This window comes from Aedes aegypti, chromosome 3, assembly GCF_002204515.2.
Source record: "Aedes aegypti strain LVP_AGWG chromosome 3, AaegL5.0 Primary Assembly, whole genome shotgun sequence".
Classification (NCBI taxonomy): domain Eukaryota; kingdom Metazoa; phylum Arthropoda; class Insecta; order Diptera; family Culicidae; genus Aedes; species Aedes aegypti.
The window spans coordinates 318,277,293-318,296,547 of record NC_035109.1 but is presented as its reverse complement, the minus strand read 5'-3'; the positions used below and the strand labels follow the sequence as shown (position 1 = coordinate 318,296,547).

The 19,255-nt window shown below is 35.5% G+C and overlaps 1 protein-coding gene across 1 annotated transcript in view; it reads right to left on the bottom strand.

Moving 5' to 3' along the window:
* Positions 1–220: 220 nt before the first annotated feature.
* Positions 221–19,255, bottom strand: part of LOC5576206 (D-beta-hydroxybutyrate dehydrogenase, mitochondrial) — a 375,927-nt gene continuing 356,892 nt past the window's right edge. Inside the window, exons 5-7 of the mRNA XM_021853088.1 lie at positions 10,715–10,868; positions 10,035–10,393; positions 221–1,085 (exon numbers count right to left, since the gene is read on the bottom strand). Of these exons, the coding sequence (XP_021708780.1) occupies positions 927–1,085; positions 10,035–10,393; positions 10,715–10,868 (672 nt within the window). The 3' untranslated portion in view covers positions 221–926. The remainder of the gene's footprint in view (positions 1,086–10,034; positions 10,394–10,714; positions 10,869–19,255) is intronic.

Below are 19,255 nucleotides of genomic sequence, written 5' to 3'. Positions count from 1 at the left end.
CACTCGGGCGAGAGAAACCTCGAAAGAGAGCGCCACGTGGATCATGCGCTCTACGCTCCATTACTCTAAGACATCGCTGACGTTTGCAGTGTTATCATTGCCGGGTTGGGATTTAGATGGCTTGAATGATAAACAGATGGATAAACGAGATTCAAATTTCTTACTTACCTAATCAGGAATTTCACAGACACACAAATGAGCAATTAACACTTCGAATACGTTGACTTTTTATTCAATAAACTGCACTTTATTACTCTTCAATGCGATGCATTCGTTCGTCTCATGAACAACGTCTTCCTCTGTTTACTTTTATGTTGGATGCAGTTAGACAGCGGTAAAATATCTCCCCTTGTTGTGATTTTGCTCTACTGGTTGATTTCAAACGAATACTAACTAAAATGCCGATACAAAAATCCAAACCCGTATTTATATCTATACTGTGTATGACTATGCTTGTGTGCGTGAGATAATGCAAGCTTGCGAAGCGTAAACAAAGCTATACATTGTGTGACGTTTGAGCGTTACCAATGAGTAACGCATCTTGACCGCCATGTCAAGATGGCAGCACTTCCTAAAAGCCTCGGCGTGAAGCTTTTTCATTGCATTCAGTACTATAAATAAGTTTTATATATTTGGTTGACCGACCATCTCTATATTATGACAAACAGTTAATATATAAATTATATATGATATTTCACTCAATCTACTTTCTGTTCAACCTATCTGTACTAGTTCTCGCATTCTACTACTATCTTCCTAACTTAATCCACATTAAATATCTCCCCTACAAGTGACAAATCGTTTTCTACCTCTACTACAAACTGGTTTTATAAAAGCAATCTCTTCGTTCGAGAATCTCCTAAAAGAAAGTTTTCCAAATCCAATAAAATCCAAATTTGCTTAGCTTTTGTTCACGTTCGGCGTTTTTAGTTCGAGTAGAACAGTTCGTAGACGGAGCGCGGCAGATGTTCGGACACGATGGTCTGGAGCTTTTCGTAACGGGATAACGGCGTGTAACGGAACAGCGGGAACGAACGGATGATGGCATCGGTCAGGGCGCGCACGGTGGAGTGGAAGTCGCCGTCCTGGAAGGAAAAAAACAATATATGCGTTAAAATCAGAAATTGTGTTTTTAAAAAAGTTATAAATTATCAGTTACATTGAATTGCATTGAATTAAATCAATTGGATCAAATAGTTTAAGAAATCAAGCATAATTCTTCAATCCGACGTATCTGCAAAAATAAACGAATCGAGATTTGATTTGCATGGGCTTGACAAACGCGTAATCTACATATTGAGCTCACAAAAGTATTCCTAAAACCATTTTTCGCTTTTTTGATATAAATTTCAATTCTGCCCTATGTGCACTTTACTCAGTGTGTTAATTTGACTACATACACCCTACGTTTCTAGAGCGACTCAACTGTCAACATTTTTCATTCTAGCACATACAACGTACATATGCTGATAGTAAAGCGACCTATATGCAGAATCAATACATAAAATTTTAATCAGCAGATACGTCATACTGTTTGGGAATCACTAAACATGTTGGAAATCGAGAAATTCGGATTTCCACAGCTGCAGCTAGCTGACGCGTCGGCAAACTGATGTGGAACACCATCAATATTCGATCCTAGACAATATTTCTTACCAAATTTCTCACAAGAACTGTTCTCCATTTACTTTTCTTATTCACGGCTCCGTCAGGTGCTCCTGTTAGTTAAGATGAAATTGAAAACATTCGGAAACCAATATTCGTTGTATAGTTGAACGTAAAACTGACGAAATGACTAACTTCATTAAGTTTCATGGGAATTTGCAAACCGGTGTATGTACAACTACAAAACAATACTGGTGTATAGGACGTGACGCATGTGAAAAACGAACTGTCAAACCGACGCATCAAGCAAGGTGTATGTATCAATCAAGATATGGTATCGACGAACCATCAAGGTGTATGTGAGTAGCACAAAGCAAAAGGGTTTATTCGATAATTTTACCAGTTTTTCAATCTAATTCAAAACAAATCCGAATTGTTTAATAGTGGTTAGAAACAGTGTTCTTTTTCTATAATCTATTTTAGGACTTTCAAGCAATATTGAGCCGTTTTAAGCCATTCTAAGCTATTTTAGACTATTTCAAGTCTCTAAGAGCCAATTAAAGCCATTTTAACCATTTTAGGCTGATTTATTCCAATTTCGGCAATTTTAAGCAATTTAAAGCCAGTTTAGGACACATTAAGCCATGTTAAGTCATTTAAAGACATTACTAGCCATTTCAAGTTGCTTTAGAACATATAAAGCCGTTTATAGTCAATTAATCCATTTTAAGCCAATTAAGTCCATTTCATGTCGTTCAAAGCCATGTTTAGCTGTTTTAAACCATTTCAGGCCATGTTAAATCATTTTCGGACACATTAGGCCATAATTAGCCATTTTTAGTCATTTTGAACCGTATTAACACGTATTAGGCAATTTAATGTTATTTAAGTTGAAGATGGATCGAAGCCAAACCTCAAATTTTCAAAAGCACAAATCTGGCTTTGGCACAACCAAACATCCGTTTGTGCCAAAAACTCAATTGCTTGGTCACCTTCAGCTTGTGACCAATCGATTAAGTTTGCAGCTCAAACGGATGTTTGGTTCTCCAGATGTATGCTCTTGAAAATTCGATGTTTGGATTCAATTCATCTTCAACTTAAGCAATTTTACACCATTTTTATCCTTTCAAGCAATTTTATGTCATTTAAGCCCTTCTTAAAAAGACCCGGGCACCGTCTTCAACCATCCAGCTAAACAGACTGTAACTTAACACTAAACAACGGACCAGTGGCACAGCCGAGAAACATTCCTGAGGAAAAGTTTCAATGGCTGAAGCGAAAATCGAGCCCAGACTTCAAGACATGATGCGCTTAGATGCCTGATGTCACTAACCGCTTGGTCACGAGGCACATAGCGATTTGAAGCCATTTTCAGCCGTTTAAAGACGTTTTGAGCCGATTCAAGCCTTTATTAGCAATTTTAAGCCTCTTCAAGACAATTTATGCCGGTCAAGGTGATTATAGAACAAAGCCATACCTAAAATTTTCAACAGCACAAGACTTGAGAACCAAACAGCGCTTCGCATTGAAAATTTATCCCGTTGATCATCACCAGCAAGCAAGTAATCTGATTGATTTGCAACGCGAACTATTGTCACATTCTCTAGTCTTGTGCACTTGAAAATTCGAAGTTTGGCTTCGTTTTATAATCACCTTAAGTTGTTTTAAGCCATTTAAGCCTTTTTGAGCCGTTTTAAGCCATTATTTAAGCCTTATTAAGCCGTTTTTAGCCGTTTAAATCCTTTTTAAGCCGTTTTAAGCCGTTTAGAACCATTTTAAGCCGTTTGAGCCGTTTTAAGCCAATTATAGCATTTTTTAGCCGTTTTTAGCCATTTTAGCCGTTTTAAGACTTTTTCAGCCGTTTAAAGTTTTTTTTTAAGCCGTTTTTAGCCGTTTTAATCCTTTTTTGGCCGTTTTAAGTCGTTTAAACCGTTCAATCCTTTTTAAGCCGTTTGAGGTTTTTTTTGAGCCGTTTTAATCCTTTTTAAGCCGTTTTCAGCTGTTTAACCCCTCTACCGGCAGCTTAATTTTTTACCGCAAAATAAATATTCAAATCGTTATAACTTTTTTCTTTTTCAATTTTGCACTATTTTTTCACAAGTTCTCAAACAACTCTTCTAGTTTAGGAATCCGTATCGATATTATTTATTGGTGATCTGGTTTTAAAGATATTCCGATGTTCCTTGGGGGACCGACATTTTCCATACAAAATGTCTTTGGCGGCCATTTTGTTTTTGATCAATTAATCAAAAAGTAAAATATGGGCTATATAATGTCAGATAATAAGAAGCTACTCTGAAAAAAATATGCAAATCGGTTCAGTATTCTTGGAGATATCTAAAAATTACAAAATGATGTTTTTTGAAGTTTTTAAGATCTTTATTTGGCCAGCGTGGTACCAAAAACCTATATGCTCATTACTTAAAGACGGTTGCACCAAATTGCTTCAATTTTTCACAACATACTCTCATTAATGTATTGTTTCGAAGAGTGAGTATCCGAATACGATTAAAATTCTGTAGCCTGAGAAATTGACGAGGGGTTCTAGTTACGGGTCGGTCCCTCAAGGAATTTTGGAATATCTTCAAAACCAGATGACCAATGACCAATATCGACACAGATCCTAAAACTAGAAGAGTTTTTTGAAAACTTGTGAAAAAAATGGTGCAAAAATATTGAAAACCAAAAAAGTTATGACGATTTGAATTTGAATTTTGCGGTAAAAAATGAAGCTGCCGGTAGAGGGGTTAAAGCCGTTTTCAGCCATTTTAAGCAACTTTTCACCATTTTATGCCGTTTCTAGCCGTTTTAAGCTGTTTTAAGCTCTTTAAGCCTATTTTAGCTGTTGTAAGCCATTTTTATCCATTTTAAGCCGTTTTTAGCCATTTAAAGCCGCTTTTCGCCATTTTATGCCGTTTTAAGACTTTTTCAGCCGTCTTAAGTTTTTAAGCCGTTTTTAGCCGTTCTTATCCTTCTTAAGCCGTTTTAAGTCGTTCAAGTTGTTCAAGTTTTATGCCGTTTTTAGCTATTTTAAGCTGTTTTGAGCAAATTTAAGCCGTTTTAAGACGTTTAAACCATTTTAAGCCGTTTTTAAACGTTTTAAGCCGTGTTATGCCATTTGAAGTCTTTTTAAGCTATTTCAAGCTGTTTTAAGTCTTTTTAATCCGTTATAAGCCTTTGTACGCCGTTTTAAGCCGTGTTATGCCATTTGAAGTCTTTTTAAGCCATTTCAAGCCGTTATAAGTCTTTTTAAGCCGTTATAAGCCTTCGTAAGCAGTTTTCAGCCGTTTTATTCCATTTTAAGCCGTTTTTAGCTATTTTAAGCCATTTATTTTTTTCTTTCTTTATTAACGAGATTTTTAGCCCTGGGCTAGTTCATCTCGGGACCAACGGCTTTACTTCCCTTCCGAAAGAAGTCGTCACTGAATTTTTTAGTGACTATCTCGGGGATGGGATTCGATCCCAGATCCTCGGCGTGAGAGGCGTGTTTTCTAACCAATACACCAGGTCCGTCTCCCCGTTTAAGCCATTTAAGGCCGTTTAAATCAATTTGAAGCCGTTTTGAGATTTTTTAAGCCGTTTTAAGCCATTTTAGGCCATTTAAAACAATTTAAGCCGTTTTAAGCTTTTTTTAAGCCGTTTTAAGCCGTTTTCAGCCGTTTTAAGCCGTTTTTAGACATTTTAAGCCATTTTAAGCCATTTTTAGCTATTTTAAGCCATTTTAGGCCGTTTTAAGCCATTTTAAGCCGTTTTTAGCCATTTTAAGCCTTTTAGACCGTTTTTAGCCATTTAAAGTCGTTTTAAGCCATGTCAAGCCGTTTTAAGCTTTTTTAAGCCGTTACAAGCCGTTGTAATCCGTTTCAAGCCGTTTTCAGCTGTTTCTACACACCAAAAAATGTTAGATTTACACGTAACGTAATATTAGCCTCAATCATGCAAAGCCATTTCTCATGTATTATTCAATGATAAGACCTATAAACACATCTATTATATACAACATGGTTACCAAAATCATTAATATTGAACGCGAAACGTCTTCTCTCGAAAGATGTTGTATGCAAAACGGCACGGTTTACATGATTTTTACGCTGAAAATTCAATCATAAATAATGCACATGGAATGACAAGCCGTCGATCCATCCATATGCATTATTTTAGGTAGAGTATTCAGCGTAGAATCATGTAAACCGAGAATTCTTGTTTGCAATTTCACTTTCAAGATGCAAGAAAGCATGCAACATTGGCGAATGTTGGATGGAAGATCATGAAATGTTTCAGTTTCACTCAAGTTTACAAGCATTATCGAATGCAATGAGACAGTTTACATTAATTATCGTTGAATGTTCAGTTGCAACTCGTTTTACATGATTATCATAAAAAATTACGTGCCATGTAAATTTGAGAATTTTTTGCTGTGTAGCCATTTTAGCCATTTTAATCCATTTTAAGCCATTTTAGCCATTTTAATCCATTTTAAGCCATTTTAAGCCGTTTCAAGCCTGTAAAGCCTATCTAAGCCGTTTCAAGCTTTTTTAAGCCATTTTAAGCCGTTTTAAGCCGTTTCAAGCCATTTTAGCCATTTTAATCCATTCTAAGCAATTTTAAGCCGCTTTTCACAATTTTATGCCGTTTCAAGCCGTTTTAAGCCGTTTTAATCCTTTTAAGCCTATTTAAGCTGTTGTAAGCCGTTTTTAGCCATTCAAAGCCGCTTTTCGCCATTTTCTGCCGTTTTAAGCCTTTTAGGCCGTTTTCTGCTATTTTAAGCCTTTTTAAGCCGTTAAGCCATTTAATGCCGTTTTTAGCCTTTTGGGCCGTTTTAAGTCATTTTAAGCCGTTTTAAGATTTTTTAAGCCGTTATAAGCCGTTATAAGCCGTTTAAAGCCGTTTTCAGCTGTTTCAAGCCGTTTTAGCCATTTTAAGCCGTTTTAAGCCTTTTTAACCTATTTAAGCTTATTTAAACCGTTTTAGGCCGTTTACAGCCGGTTTTAGCCATTTTAAGCCACTTTATATCATGTTAAGCCGTTTAACCCTTTAGAGCCGTTATATGCCGTTCTTAGCCATTTTATGCCGTTTCAAGCCGTTTTGAGCCGTTGTAAGCCGTTTTAAGCCTTTTAAGCCGTTTTAAGCCTTTTAAGCCGTTTTAAGCCGTTTAAAGCCGTTTTAAGCCATTTTATACCGTTTAAAGCCATTTTATGCCATTTCAAGCTGTTTTAAGCCGTTCAAAGCCATTTTAAGCCATTTTAAGCCATATTAAGCCGTTTTAAGGTGAAGATGAATCGAAGCCAAACCTAAAATTTTCAAGAGCATACATCTGGAGAACCAAACATCCGTTTAAGCTGAAAACTTAATCGATTGGTCATTTGCTGGGGGTGACCTATCGATTAAGTTTTCACCTCAAACGAAAGTTCGGTTCTCCAGAATTGTGTTTTTGAAAATTTGAGTTTTAGCTTCGATTTATCTTCACCTTAAGCCGTTGTAAGTCGTTTTAAACCGTTTTGAGCCGATTCAAGCCGTTAGAAGCCATTTTTAGCCGTTTTAAGGAATTTTATGTCATTTTTAGCAATTTTAGGCAAATTTTAAGCTTATTATTATTATCTTTATTATCGAGACTTTCAGCCTGTGGCTGGTTCGTCTCCACCCAAAAAAAATTTTTAAGCTGTTTTAAGCAGTTTTCCGCCGTTTCTTAGCCATTCTTGGCAATTTTAAGCCGTTTTTAGCCGTTTTAAGCAATGTTTTGCCGTTTTGAGCCATTTTAAGATGTTTAAGCCGTTTTAAGCCTTTTAAAGCCTTTTCAAGCCTTTCTAGCTGTTTTTAGCTCTTATGAGCCGTTTTAAGCCGTTTTAAGCCGTTTTAAATCGTTTTAAGCCATTTCAAGCCTTATTAAGCCTTATCAAGCATTTTTTAGCCGTTTTGAGCCGATTCAAGTCGTTTAAAGCCGTTTTAAGCATTTTTGAGCCGTTTTTAGCTTTTAAGCCTATTTAAGCCGTTTTAAGCTATTACAAGCCTTTTAAAGCCGTTTTAAGTTCGTTTTAAGCCGTTTCAAGTCATTTTTAGCCGTTATAAGTAGTTTTAAGCCGTTCTTAGCAATTTTAAGATGTTTTTAACCTGTTTTATTCCTTTTGAAGCAATTTGAAGCGAGTTGAGGCAATTTGAAGAATTTTTTAAATATTTTAAGTCATTTTTAGTCATTTTAGGCTATTTTAAGCCGTATTAAGCCGTTTTAATCCATATTAATCTATTTTAAATAATTTAAGGCGATGATTATCCATTTTAAATCAGTTTTAGCTATTTCAAGTATTATTTAGCCTTTTTAAGCCTTGTTAAGTCGTTTTTACCCATTTTAAGTAAATTTCAAGCCGTTTAAGCCGTTTGAACTGTTCTAAGCCGTTTTCAGCTCTTTTAAGCCATTACTAGCCGATTCAACTTTAACTTGGATCGTCAATCAGTTCGCACGCGTTTTCAATCGCTCCCGGTCACGCACTTTTTGTTTAATTTATTATTGCATATGTTTCTTTTTTTCGTACGTGCAAGCTACCGGTGTATAGTGTTTTATTCAAATGAATTGTGATATTTGTTTGCTGGACTCCGTTACCGACTCAATTATGTGGTCGTGCATTGGGTGCTCACGTAAATTCCACCCTGCTTGCGTGGGAGTCAATATTCAAAGAGGATCGCTCCGGAACAAGGAAAGAAGAATGGCACTTCATCTTATGTGTTACCGTGCTGCAGTTCATGTCAAACCATGGTTACTGCAAGCTTTGAATTTAACCCTCTAATACCCAACCCCGCCTTTAGACGGGGTACACTTTGGGATTTTGTGTATTTTTTCGTAGCTCGGAAATGGAAATGATTTTATTTTTGGCTTAAACCTTGACTCATAACACGCATATAAGAAAAGTTTTTTATGATTTTTGAAACTTTTTTGTATTATTGAAAATTGTTTGAAAAATTGTATTCTTATATAACCTACAAATGCCTGGGATTCATTTAACGTGTATTATAAAAAATCGTACCTTTTTATATTTTTCTACGATCAACCTATCACAGAAGAAGAGCCTAATGGTATTGAAATGATTTCAAATCTGTTTTTCCGTTAGTTACACGGAAAATAAAAAATGTTCCAGAAAAAAAAATAAAAAATTCATATTTTCAAAAGTATAGTAAAAACTCTAATTTTTATTTTTGTCAAAAATCAGTAACCAGAAGAGGCTTCAAGAAAAAATTGCAAAGGATAGGGATGTTCAAAAATAAAAATAATAAAAATCAAAAACCAAAATTCATAAATTTGCGAAGAAAAATAAATCATTGCCCAAACCGTGTTTAGAATGATTTTAGATAACGAAAAATAATATTTAGATCGAAAACAAAAATTTGGGTATTAGAGGGTTAAGTCGCTTGCTGATCAACAGGCGTAACTAGCAGAACAAATTAACAAGAACACAGAGGTAATCCATCGTTCGATCCAACAAAACAGTTTGGGCGTAATCGATGAAGCCATTGACCGGTTGGAAGTTCTATTGACCGATGTTAAAAATCAGCCTGGTCAGATTGGTCACCACCAGCTAGTGACCAATCGATTAAATTTTCAGCTTAAACGGATGTTTGGTTCTCCAGATCCGTGCTCTTGAAAATTTGAACTTTGGCTTCGATTCATCTTCACCTTAAGTCTGTTTTAGCCATTTTAAGCCGGTTTAAGCAATTTTTAGCCGTTTGAAGCAATTTTATGCCATTTTTAGTCATTTTTAGTAATTTTCAGTAAATTTTCAGACAATTATAAGCCGTTTTAAGCCGTTGTTAGTCATTTTTAGCAATTTTAAGTTAATTCCAAACCGTTTTGAGTCGTTTGAACACATTTTAAGATTTTTTTTTTGCCGTTTTTACCCGTTTTGAGAAATTTTATGCCATGTTTAGCTATTTTAAGTAAATTTTAAGCCAATTATTAGCCAATTTTAAGCCATTTTCACCCATTTTAAGGCGTTTTAAGTTGATGAATAAATCGAATTTAATACTATACCATTTAACTCCACTAGAGTTTGTATCTTTCGACAGATACGCGTATTTCGACCTCAACTGTAAGGCCGTCTTCAGTGTCGTGTACTAGTGTCGAGTCTAGTGCACGACACTGAAGACGGGCTTACAGTTGATATCGAAATACATGTACCTGTATGTACATGTACATGTATCTGTAAAAGGATACACACTCTAGTAGAATTAAATGGTATGGTATTAAATTCGGTTTATTCATCTACTTACAGGTATTCTACTAACTAGCTCGAAGATTTATTATTATCGTTTTAGGTCGTTTAAAGCCTTTTTTTAGCAATTGCATGCAATTGTCAGCCGTTTTAAGCCGTTATAGCCATCTTGAATTTGGAGTTGGAAGTTTGAAGATAGAGTTTTGATATTCATACAAGTTCTTCCTTACTCACCGTATTGGTGTACTTCTCCAGCGACCGGATAGCCGTCTCGAAATAGTCCTCCCCGTAGGCCGACTTCTGCTCGTCGCTCAGCTGTTCCCACATGGCCTTAGCTTGGTCCATCATCTTGCTATCGTCGAGCCAGGCGTCTCCGGATGAAAACTCGCTGGCGCACACAATCGAAACGTTGACGGCTCGCGGCTTCAGCTCATGGCGCAAACAGGAAGCTAGGCCCTCGATGGCAGCCTGGGTAGCACATTGGATGCCCCGCACCGGAGATGGGATGTGAGCGATGGCCGACGAAAGGAACACCACTCGACCCTTGGCCCGGCGAATCAACGGCAACATGATCTGCGACAGACGGGATGCTCCTGTTTGAGGATGGAAATTGTATTCAACGGAATTGCAATGCTCTCAAAACATGTGCACCGTGTGTCTGAAACCTTTATTAACGTAAAAAATGACCATCAATTCTTCTATATTTCAGCTTTCTTGAGAATAACATAGAAAAAAATGAGGAGTATGGTTTTTGAGAAATTGACTTCATATTTCATAATCTAACGAGAATTCACTATGATTTTTGAGGCTGATACGATCTTTCGAATGGTGGCTGCAGAATCGATGGTCATTTCTATTTCATTTATAACGCTTTAAGCCACACCGTGCTTGTCCAGCTCGAATTGGCCTCTTACCCAGCACATTGATGTCGAAGGACTTCCTCATCACGGGAAACGGGATCCATTCGAGTTCTCCAAGGGCACACCACATATCGCAATGAACCAACGCCCACAGCCCGTCGGCTCCCTCCGGCAAGTTCTCGGTGATGTACAAAGACGCTTCCAACATCTGAAAAAGGAAACAGAGAATTGGTGTCAAATATACTTTATGCATATCGAAATGGCGGTGAGATGTTCGCTGCTATTTTATGCTTAACTGTCCTATCGCATTGCGTTATGGTTTCTCATGCCCTAGTGGCCTTTACGAAATTGCAAAATGCAGTCAACTCACCCTTACTCATGAGTAGCTTGAAGCATATAGAAGTAACATGGAACAATAATGCGTATATCGCCAGTGCTAGTCGTCGATGCCAGAAGAAAGAACAGTCCGAGACGCCCTCCCAGCGGAACGAGAACAAATCTTCCCACATCGTCCATGCACCAGCACCAGAAGAGAGTGCAACAGCCAACAAAAGAAACGCCAACCTGCTCCAGTTTCCTGCCAAGTCCTTTGCAAGCATCTGCTCGCCAACTCCCCCGCCAAGGGCTATGATTTGTTGCATATTTTATGAGCTTTCTCCTTGCCACTCAGCTCAGCTCCTACAACAAGTAACTGGACCCATCGCAAGAGCAGCTGGTCGACGTCGTCAGTGTATGGGGACAACAAAGCTGTGCATGGAAAAGAGCAATCTGAGATACCACCGAGAGTTACTGCAGCTCGTCGTTGCATACAGAGCTTCTCGTGTGGGATTGGGGTTTGTGATGGAATGACAGAAATTTTCCGCTCCCGCACCACCCAAAGCGCTACAGCTCTATCATGTGTACTAAGGTGGTCCATATAAACATGGATTGAATCATTGCAATCATTGCAAAAATCTAACGGTATACCCTCACAATTTATTCGTGTTCTCAATCAAGAGAACGTTTTCGAAAATTCCTGGGAGACTTATTTGGAAAGCGTGAGAACTTTTATTAAAAAATTCAAAAATTCAAGCTCCTGGTGATGATGGAATTTTCTACATCCTCATCAAAAAACTTTCAGGAAGTAGTTTATCATTATTAGTTGATATATTTAACAAATGTTTTCAATTAGCATATTATCCTGACAAATGGAAAAATGCTAAGGTTATTCCAATTTTAAAACCAGACAAAAATCCTAGCTATCGTCCAATCAGTTTGCTTTCCTCCATCAGTAAACTTTTTGAAAAGGTCATTTTGAACAAAATGATGGCCCACATCAACGACAATTCAATTTTTGCCAATGAACAGTTCGGATTCCGCTATGAACATTCGACCACTCATCAACTCTTACTTGTAACAAATTTGATCCGTTCTAACAAATCTGAAGGCTATTCTACTGGTCTTGCTCTTCTAGACATAGAAAAAGCATAAGACAGTGTTTGGCATGAAGGTTTGATTGTAAAATAAAAAAACTTCAATTTTTCAACATGCATTGTTAGAATAATACAAAGTTATCTGTCAAATCGTACACTTCAGGTTAATTATCAGAACTCCAAATCTGAAAGACTTCCTGTAAGAGCTGGTGTTCCTCAAGCCAGCATTTTGGGACCAATATTATACAATATTTTCACATCACCTGGGTTACCTCAGGTATGTCAAAAATCTTTGTTTGCGAATGACACAGGCCTCTCCGCCAAAGGATGAAGCCTGCGTGTCATCTGTAGTCGATTGCAAAAAAGTTTGGATAGTTTTTCTTCATACTTGCAAAAATGGAAAGTTTTCTCCTAATGTTTCCAAAACTCAACTAATTATATTCCCACATAAACCAAAAGCTCTTTAATTGAAACCTTCAAGTAGACATGTTGTCACGATGAGAGGGGTTCCAATAAATTGGTCAGATGAAGTTAAGTATCTAGGACTCATGCTAGATAAGAATTCAACTTTCAAAAATCACATTGAGGGCATTCAAGCCAAATGTAATAAATATGTAAAATGTCTCTATCCCCTTATTAATGGAAAATCAAAACTTTGTCTTAAGAATAATCTTTTGATATTCAAACAAATTTTCAGGCCAGCCATGTTGTATGCTGTACCAATATGGACTAGCTGTTGTAATACCAGGAAAAAAGCTCTGCAGAGAATTCAAAATAAAATTTTGAAAATGATTCTGAGGTTTCCTCCCTGGTTTAGTACCAATGCACATTGGTCCACGGAAAGAAATTAAGTGGAATAGATTAATAACTTGAAAAATATAAGAGATAGGGATTTGGTGTCTTCTGAACATTTGTTTGTCTGGTCAAGGCGCGTTATATGCAAAAGTGTCCTAAGTGCCAAATTTCATAGCTTTCGAAATTCGCTCTCAAACTTTTTTATTTCAAAAGATAACACAACAAAATGTTCAACAATATTGAAGATTATAGAAAATATTAAAACTTTGTAGAACATCGTTTTTTTTTCTATATCTGATAGTTTTAGAGATATAGGTCACTTTAGAACTTTATGGTCAAAAATCGGTTTTTCCTCAATACTTTCGAAAATATCAATTTTTCAGGCCTACTATGTTCTGAATAGTTTTAGATATGAGCAATATGATTCATATGAAAAGATATAAGCGTTTTTGTTTTTGTTTTTTTACTCATTTTTCCACGCGTTACATTTCAAAATGGCACAAGTGAAATCAAAAACTTTTCCCGTTACTTGAATGAGCATATCTTAAAGTGTATTTTAAGAAAATTTGGTGATAGTATTTTTTGATTTTCTCTTATAAATGCGTTTTGAATTATTCCTCAATTTAACTTAGAAAACATTTTTTCCGACGTCTGGAGATACTCTTGCAATTACAGTCGAATATTTTATAATATATTCATAAAAAAATAATTATTTTTTGCGCGGACAAAAATATTTTAGATGTTTATCATGCCAATTTCTTTTTATAAATATCGGTAATAATTTAACTTAACAATAAAGTTCGGCCTTTTAATTACCTTGATTTTTCATTATAGAAATCTGTTTTCACTAAGTTTCATGGTAACGCCACAAATGCGGTCCAAATTATGGATATTGCATATGCACGCTCCTTCAAAGTGTGATAGCATAAGGGTCATCCAAAAATGACGTCCATCAATTGGGGGGATGGAGGGGATCTATGAAAGTGTAACAGTGCATGCATAAGGTATTGAAAAAAGGTGACAGAGGAGGGAGGGGGTCCGGAAATCCCGAAAAACGATGAACGTCATATTTGAATCGTCCCATACCGTGTGTGTCATCTAATCCTTAAGGTGTATTCGGTGCACTAATGCCTTGTAATGTAATATAACAAGTGCAGCGAATGAATCGGAATGATCTGATGCGAACGTGTAATTTTATCACACTTTTCTACACTCTGCAAATTGTGTGACCGTCCATCGTACGACTGGGAAGTACGCAATAATTTACACAATCACAATTATTTATCAATAAATTACTGATTCGTAAATATCGTGCTGCTGCCAATAAATTTGAAGTTAAAAAATATTCTAGTTGATTCATCGTGATTGCAATCAACATCGTCGATCTTAAACTTCTTTGGCTGAATGGTGTAAAAATTGTATATATTAGAAAATACATTGCTCTTTTGATCCTCTCCCACTTCTCTAATACATATGAGTGGAACCATAAGTAAAACTGCTTCTTTTTATGTTGGATAAATACAGTTTATACACTAAACGACATTATCCCGCACTTCAATTCGCAAACATGCACTGCAACCACACTCATGTGGTCAAGTTTCATAAATTATTTATTTGTAAAGAAAATAAAATGTGAGTTTTGAAAATTTTATTTCACTTTTTGATCATATAAGCTCAAAAATGTTCAAAATTTATCATTATTTTGCTTGTAACGATCATATTCGAAAGTTAATATTAAAAATTGAATACCTATAAATAGTTAAAAACCGAATTTAGTACTATACCATTTAACTCGACTTTTCGAGTCTAGTACACAACACTGAAGACGACAGTTGAGGTCGAAATACGCGTATCTGTCAAAGGATACAAACTCTAGTGGAATTAAATGGTATTGCACTCAATTCGGTTTTTTATCTACTTATTGAAAATGAGTTCAAAGCTACTGAAAATATATGTACCCCGCTTAAGGTGATTATAAAACGAAGCCAAACTTCGATTTTTCAAGTGCACAAGGCAGAAGAATCTGACAACAGTTCGCGTTGAAAATCAATAAAATTATTTCCTTGCTGGTGGTGACAAGCAATGGGACAAATTTTCAACGTGGAGCGCTGTTTGGCTCTCAAGTCTTGTGCTCTTGAAAATTTGAGGTGTGGCTTCGTTATATAATCACCTTAAATGAGGGATTAGTAAAGGTTATTTATAAACGTAAATCGTATCGAAAATAAGTAGTTTTTTTATATTTTTGAGATTTTGATCAAAGGTTCATTTTTCAATGTTCTACTCATACGGAGGCCGAGTGCATATAATTGACATAGTTAAGTATTGTCTAATACAAAAAAAAAAACTTATAAAAAAGGGATTGCAACTGCATTTGCATTCCCAATCTAGTGAAAGCATCAGCTTATATTGGCAGGACATCATTTAAATTCTTTTAAATTCACCGAGTTTTCCTTCCATTGACGGTATTTTATGGCAAAGAACGAAAATCTCTGTAATTATTAACGATATGAATGAAAATAGGCATGATAAACAACTAAAATCTTCATGTTCATGCTAAGATTGATTCAGTATTGATGAATGTATTAGAAAATGTTCGACTGTATTTGAAAAAGAATCTCAAGAAGTTGAAATATTCTGTTTTCTAAGTAAAATTAAGGGATAATTCAAAACACATTTATTAGAGAAAATCAAAAAATACTATCACCAATTTTACTTAAATTGCACTTTAAAATATGCTTATTCAAGTAACGGGAAAAGTTTTTGATTTCACTTGCGCCATTTTAAAATGTTACGCTTGGAAAAGTGAGTTAAAAAATTAAAAACGCTTATATCTTTTCATATGAAAATTTTAGAGGTATGACGTCTTCAGAGAAAATGTGTATTTTGCTCATATCTAAAACTCTTCAGAACATAGTAGGCCTGAAAAATTGATATTTTCGAAAGTATTGAGGAAAAACCGATTTTGTCCATAAAGTTCTAAAGTGACCTATATCTCTAAAACTATCAGATATAGAAAAAAACGATGTTCTACAAAGTTTTAATATTTTCTATAATCTATAAATTTGGCGCTTAGAACACTTTTGCATACAACGCACCTTGACCAGACATACAAATGTTCAGAAGACACCAAAACCCTATCTCTTATATTTTTCAAGTTATTAATTTATTCCACTGAATTTCGTTCCGTGGACCAATGTGCAATGAGTTACATAGAATATCCAATGTTGAAACATTGCACAGTGGGAAAAACCGACGAAGAATTCTGTATCTTCTGAACGCAACGAGTAATCCTTGAGAAAATTCCTGTATATTATGTAGTGAATGTATGTATGAAAGTGGTTCTGATGGCCGCACGGATTGTTATAATGCCCGTTTTATCCAAATTCCCCATTTTCATTAGGTTTTTGATAGGATTCCTCACATTATATGCAGGGAAACTTTGTATGAGCTATTAAAATAACGATTTTTAGACAATAGGATTGTGAAAATGTGAGTGAAGGAGCTCTACATGAACGCACGGATAGGTATCATGCCCATTTAACCCAAATTCCCCATTTTATCAGATTTTTCATATGATTTATCATATTATACGTAGGTAAACCGTTTATTAGCTAATAATATAACGTTTTCTAACCGCTAATAGCCTAGAGAAGCGAGTACACAAATTAAAGATGGCCACACGGATCGCTGCCAAGCTCATTTTACCCGAATTCTCCCATTTATCAGGTTTTCGATGGGATTTTTCATATTATATGCAGAGAAACTGTTTATGAGCTTATAAAATAACATTTTTAAGCGATAACAGTCTGATTAGATGAGCGCATGAGTTTAAGCTGAGTTCAAGTGCACGGATCGTTATCATGCTCATTTCACCCAAATTCCCCATTTTATCAGCTTTTTGCATGTGATTTATCAAATTATACGCAGGAAAACCGTTTATTAGCTATTGACATAAAGTTTTCTAAGCGGTAATAGTCAAGAGAAGCGGGCGCTTTTTTCACAAGTGTCAGATTGTTTTGCGGTCTTCGGCAATATTGTTCATCGTAGAAATACCTATCGAGATCTGTGTTCAGAATTTTTATAGAGGTCAATGGGCGACCTCTGGCGATTTTTCTTTGCAAAAGTAAGTTTTCCCATAGTAATTCCCATACAAACTTTGAACGGCTGGCGCTAAAATATAGTTACTCCGATCGAGCTGAAATTTTGCACAGTTGTTATGGGACCTAAATACAATTCCAAAAGTGGACTGGAGCGAGAATCTAAATTTTTCATATAACCGTTTCCCAGGCTAATGCCCATTTCACCCGGGGGATTTGGGTTTACAAGGTTTTTCATAAGATTTACATTATCATATGCAGGGAAACCGTTTATTAGCTCTTGGCATAACGTTTTCTTAGCGTTAATAGTCTAGAGAAGGGAGTGCGTGAATTTAAACTGATCGCTCGGGTAGACATTAAGCTCATTTTACCCAAATTCCCCAATTTATTAGGTTTTCGATAGGATTTCTCATATTATATGCATGAAAACTGTTTATAAGCTGTTTAAATTACGTTTGTAAGATGATAGGAATATGAAGATGTGAGTACAGAAGTTAGACCTGACCGCACGGATAATTATCATGCCCATTTCACCCAAATTCCCCATTATATCAGGTTTTTCATATGTTTTATCATATTATATGCAAGGAAATTTTAATAAGGATATAATGACACCACATTTCTTGTGAAAAATCTTACCGCATTTGATATTTGCATTTCAAATGCACACAGCAATAATAAGACTTTCATGACGATTTCTGATATTATGTGCATGGCAACAGTTCATGAGCTATGGAAAAAACGTTTTCCAAGCTTTGAAATTCAGCGGAAGGGAATGCAATAATTACAATTGATCAAACGGATCATTATCATTTTCGTTTTACCCCAAATCCTCATTTGTCAGTCTCTTGACTTCTCATGTTATGTTTAGGGAACTATGCAATAACGTTTTCTAAGCGATAACAGTCTAAAGAAGTGAATTTAGGAAATAAAGCTGATCGCACGTATTGGTTTCATGCCCTATTTATTTAAATTCCACAGTTTATCATGTTTTGGTAAGACATCGCATATCATGAGCAAGAAAATTTATTGTGAACGTTTTATAGGCAATTATTGTCGAAAGAAACGAGTGCTGGAATTAAAAGTTATCACAAGCAATGTGATCATGCTCATTTCACCCAAATTCTCCATAGTCATCTAATACTTGATTGAACTTCTTTTATTATATGTAAAAAAACCTCTAATGAGTTATTTAGGAAACGTTATCTAAGCAACAACAATAATAAAGCGAGTGCATTAATTAAAACTGAGCAAACGGATTGTTGAGTTATAATTACTCACCTTCTTGCTAAGAATATTGTCGCCTAGATAACTTGATTTCAAAAACTCCTATTACGACAGCAAAGCCTTATTTTTTATAAAAAAAAATAATCAATGATATATAGGGGGAGATCTCCCAGTACCGGACACTTAATCCACTTAATTTATAATTTAGAAAATATTGTTTTATGTGATTCTGTTACCCATTTATTATAAATATATTATTTTTGCAGTGTATAAAAATAATTTGAAAATATAAATTTGAATTTTGATATTCTATTTTGATGTTGTATTCTAGTACCAAATTGACCAATCATGAAAGGTGGATACCAATACCGGACACAACCTGGAAATTGCTCGATTTCCGTAGATTTGTACATCATCGAATGTTTTTATTCCAGGAAAAGTATTTCATAGCCAATTTAATGCATTTGCAACATTTACGAAGCATAATCTGAGTTTTACTTAGTATGCAAGATGTCCATCAAAAAACTCTTTCATATATGATGAAAAATAACAAATTTTACGATGTTGTTCTGAATGTTCATTTTTCTTATTTTTATTGTTTGTTTGATACCATGATCGAAGGAATCCATGAAAAATGAACGTATTTTGAGACACTCACTTGTGCAAAAATTACAAAGATATCAAATAACAAATCAAGCAGTTCGAACTTGGGTAACTGGAGGTGCTCAACGAAAATTGAAGTTTGTCCACATTTAGTTTGAATATGGTTCTAATTACACTCAGACTTTCAAATTATGATTATATTCGATCATGCTTTCGTGATCCAAACTGTTTTGCCTTATTCAAAATAATTACTAATTAGGCTCAAATTGCAGAAGCCTGATCATATGGGGAATTTGGGGTAAAATGAGCATGATAACCATCCGTGCGGTCAGTATAAATTTCTGCACTCACTTTCTTTGACTGCTGTCACGTAGAAAACGTTATTTCAGTAGCTCATTTCCAACTTTCCTACATGGAATAACAGAAGTCCTTTAAAAAAAGGAATTTGGGTAAAATGAATA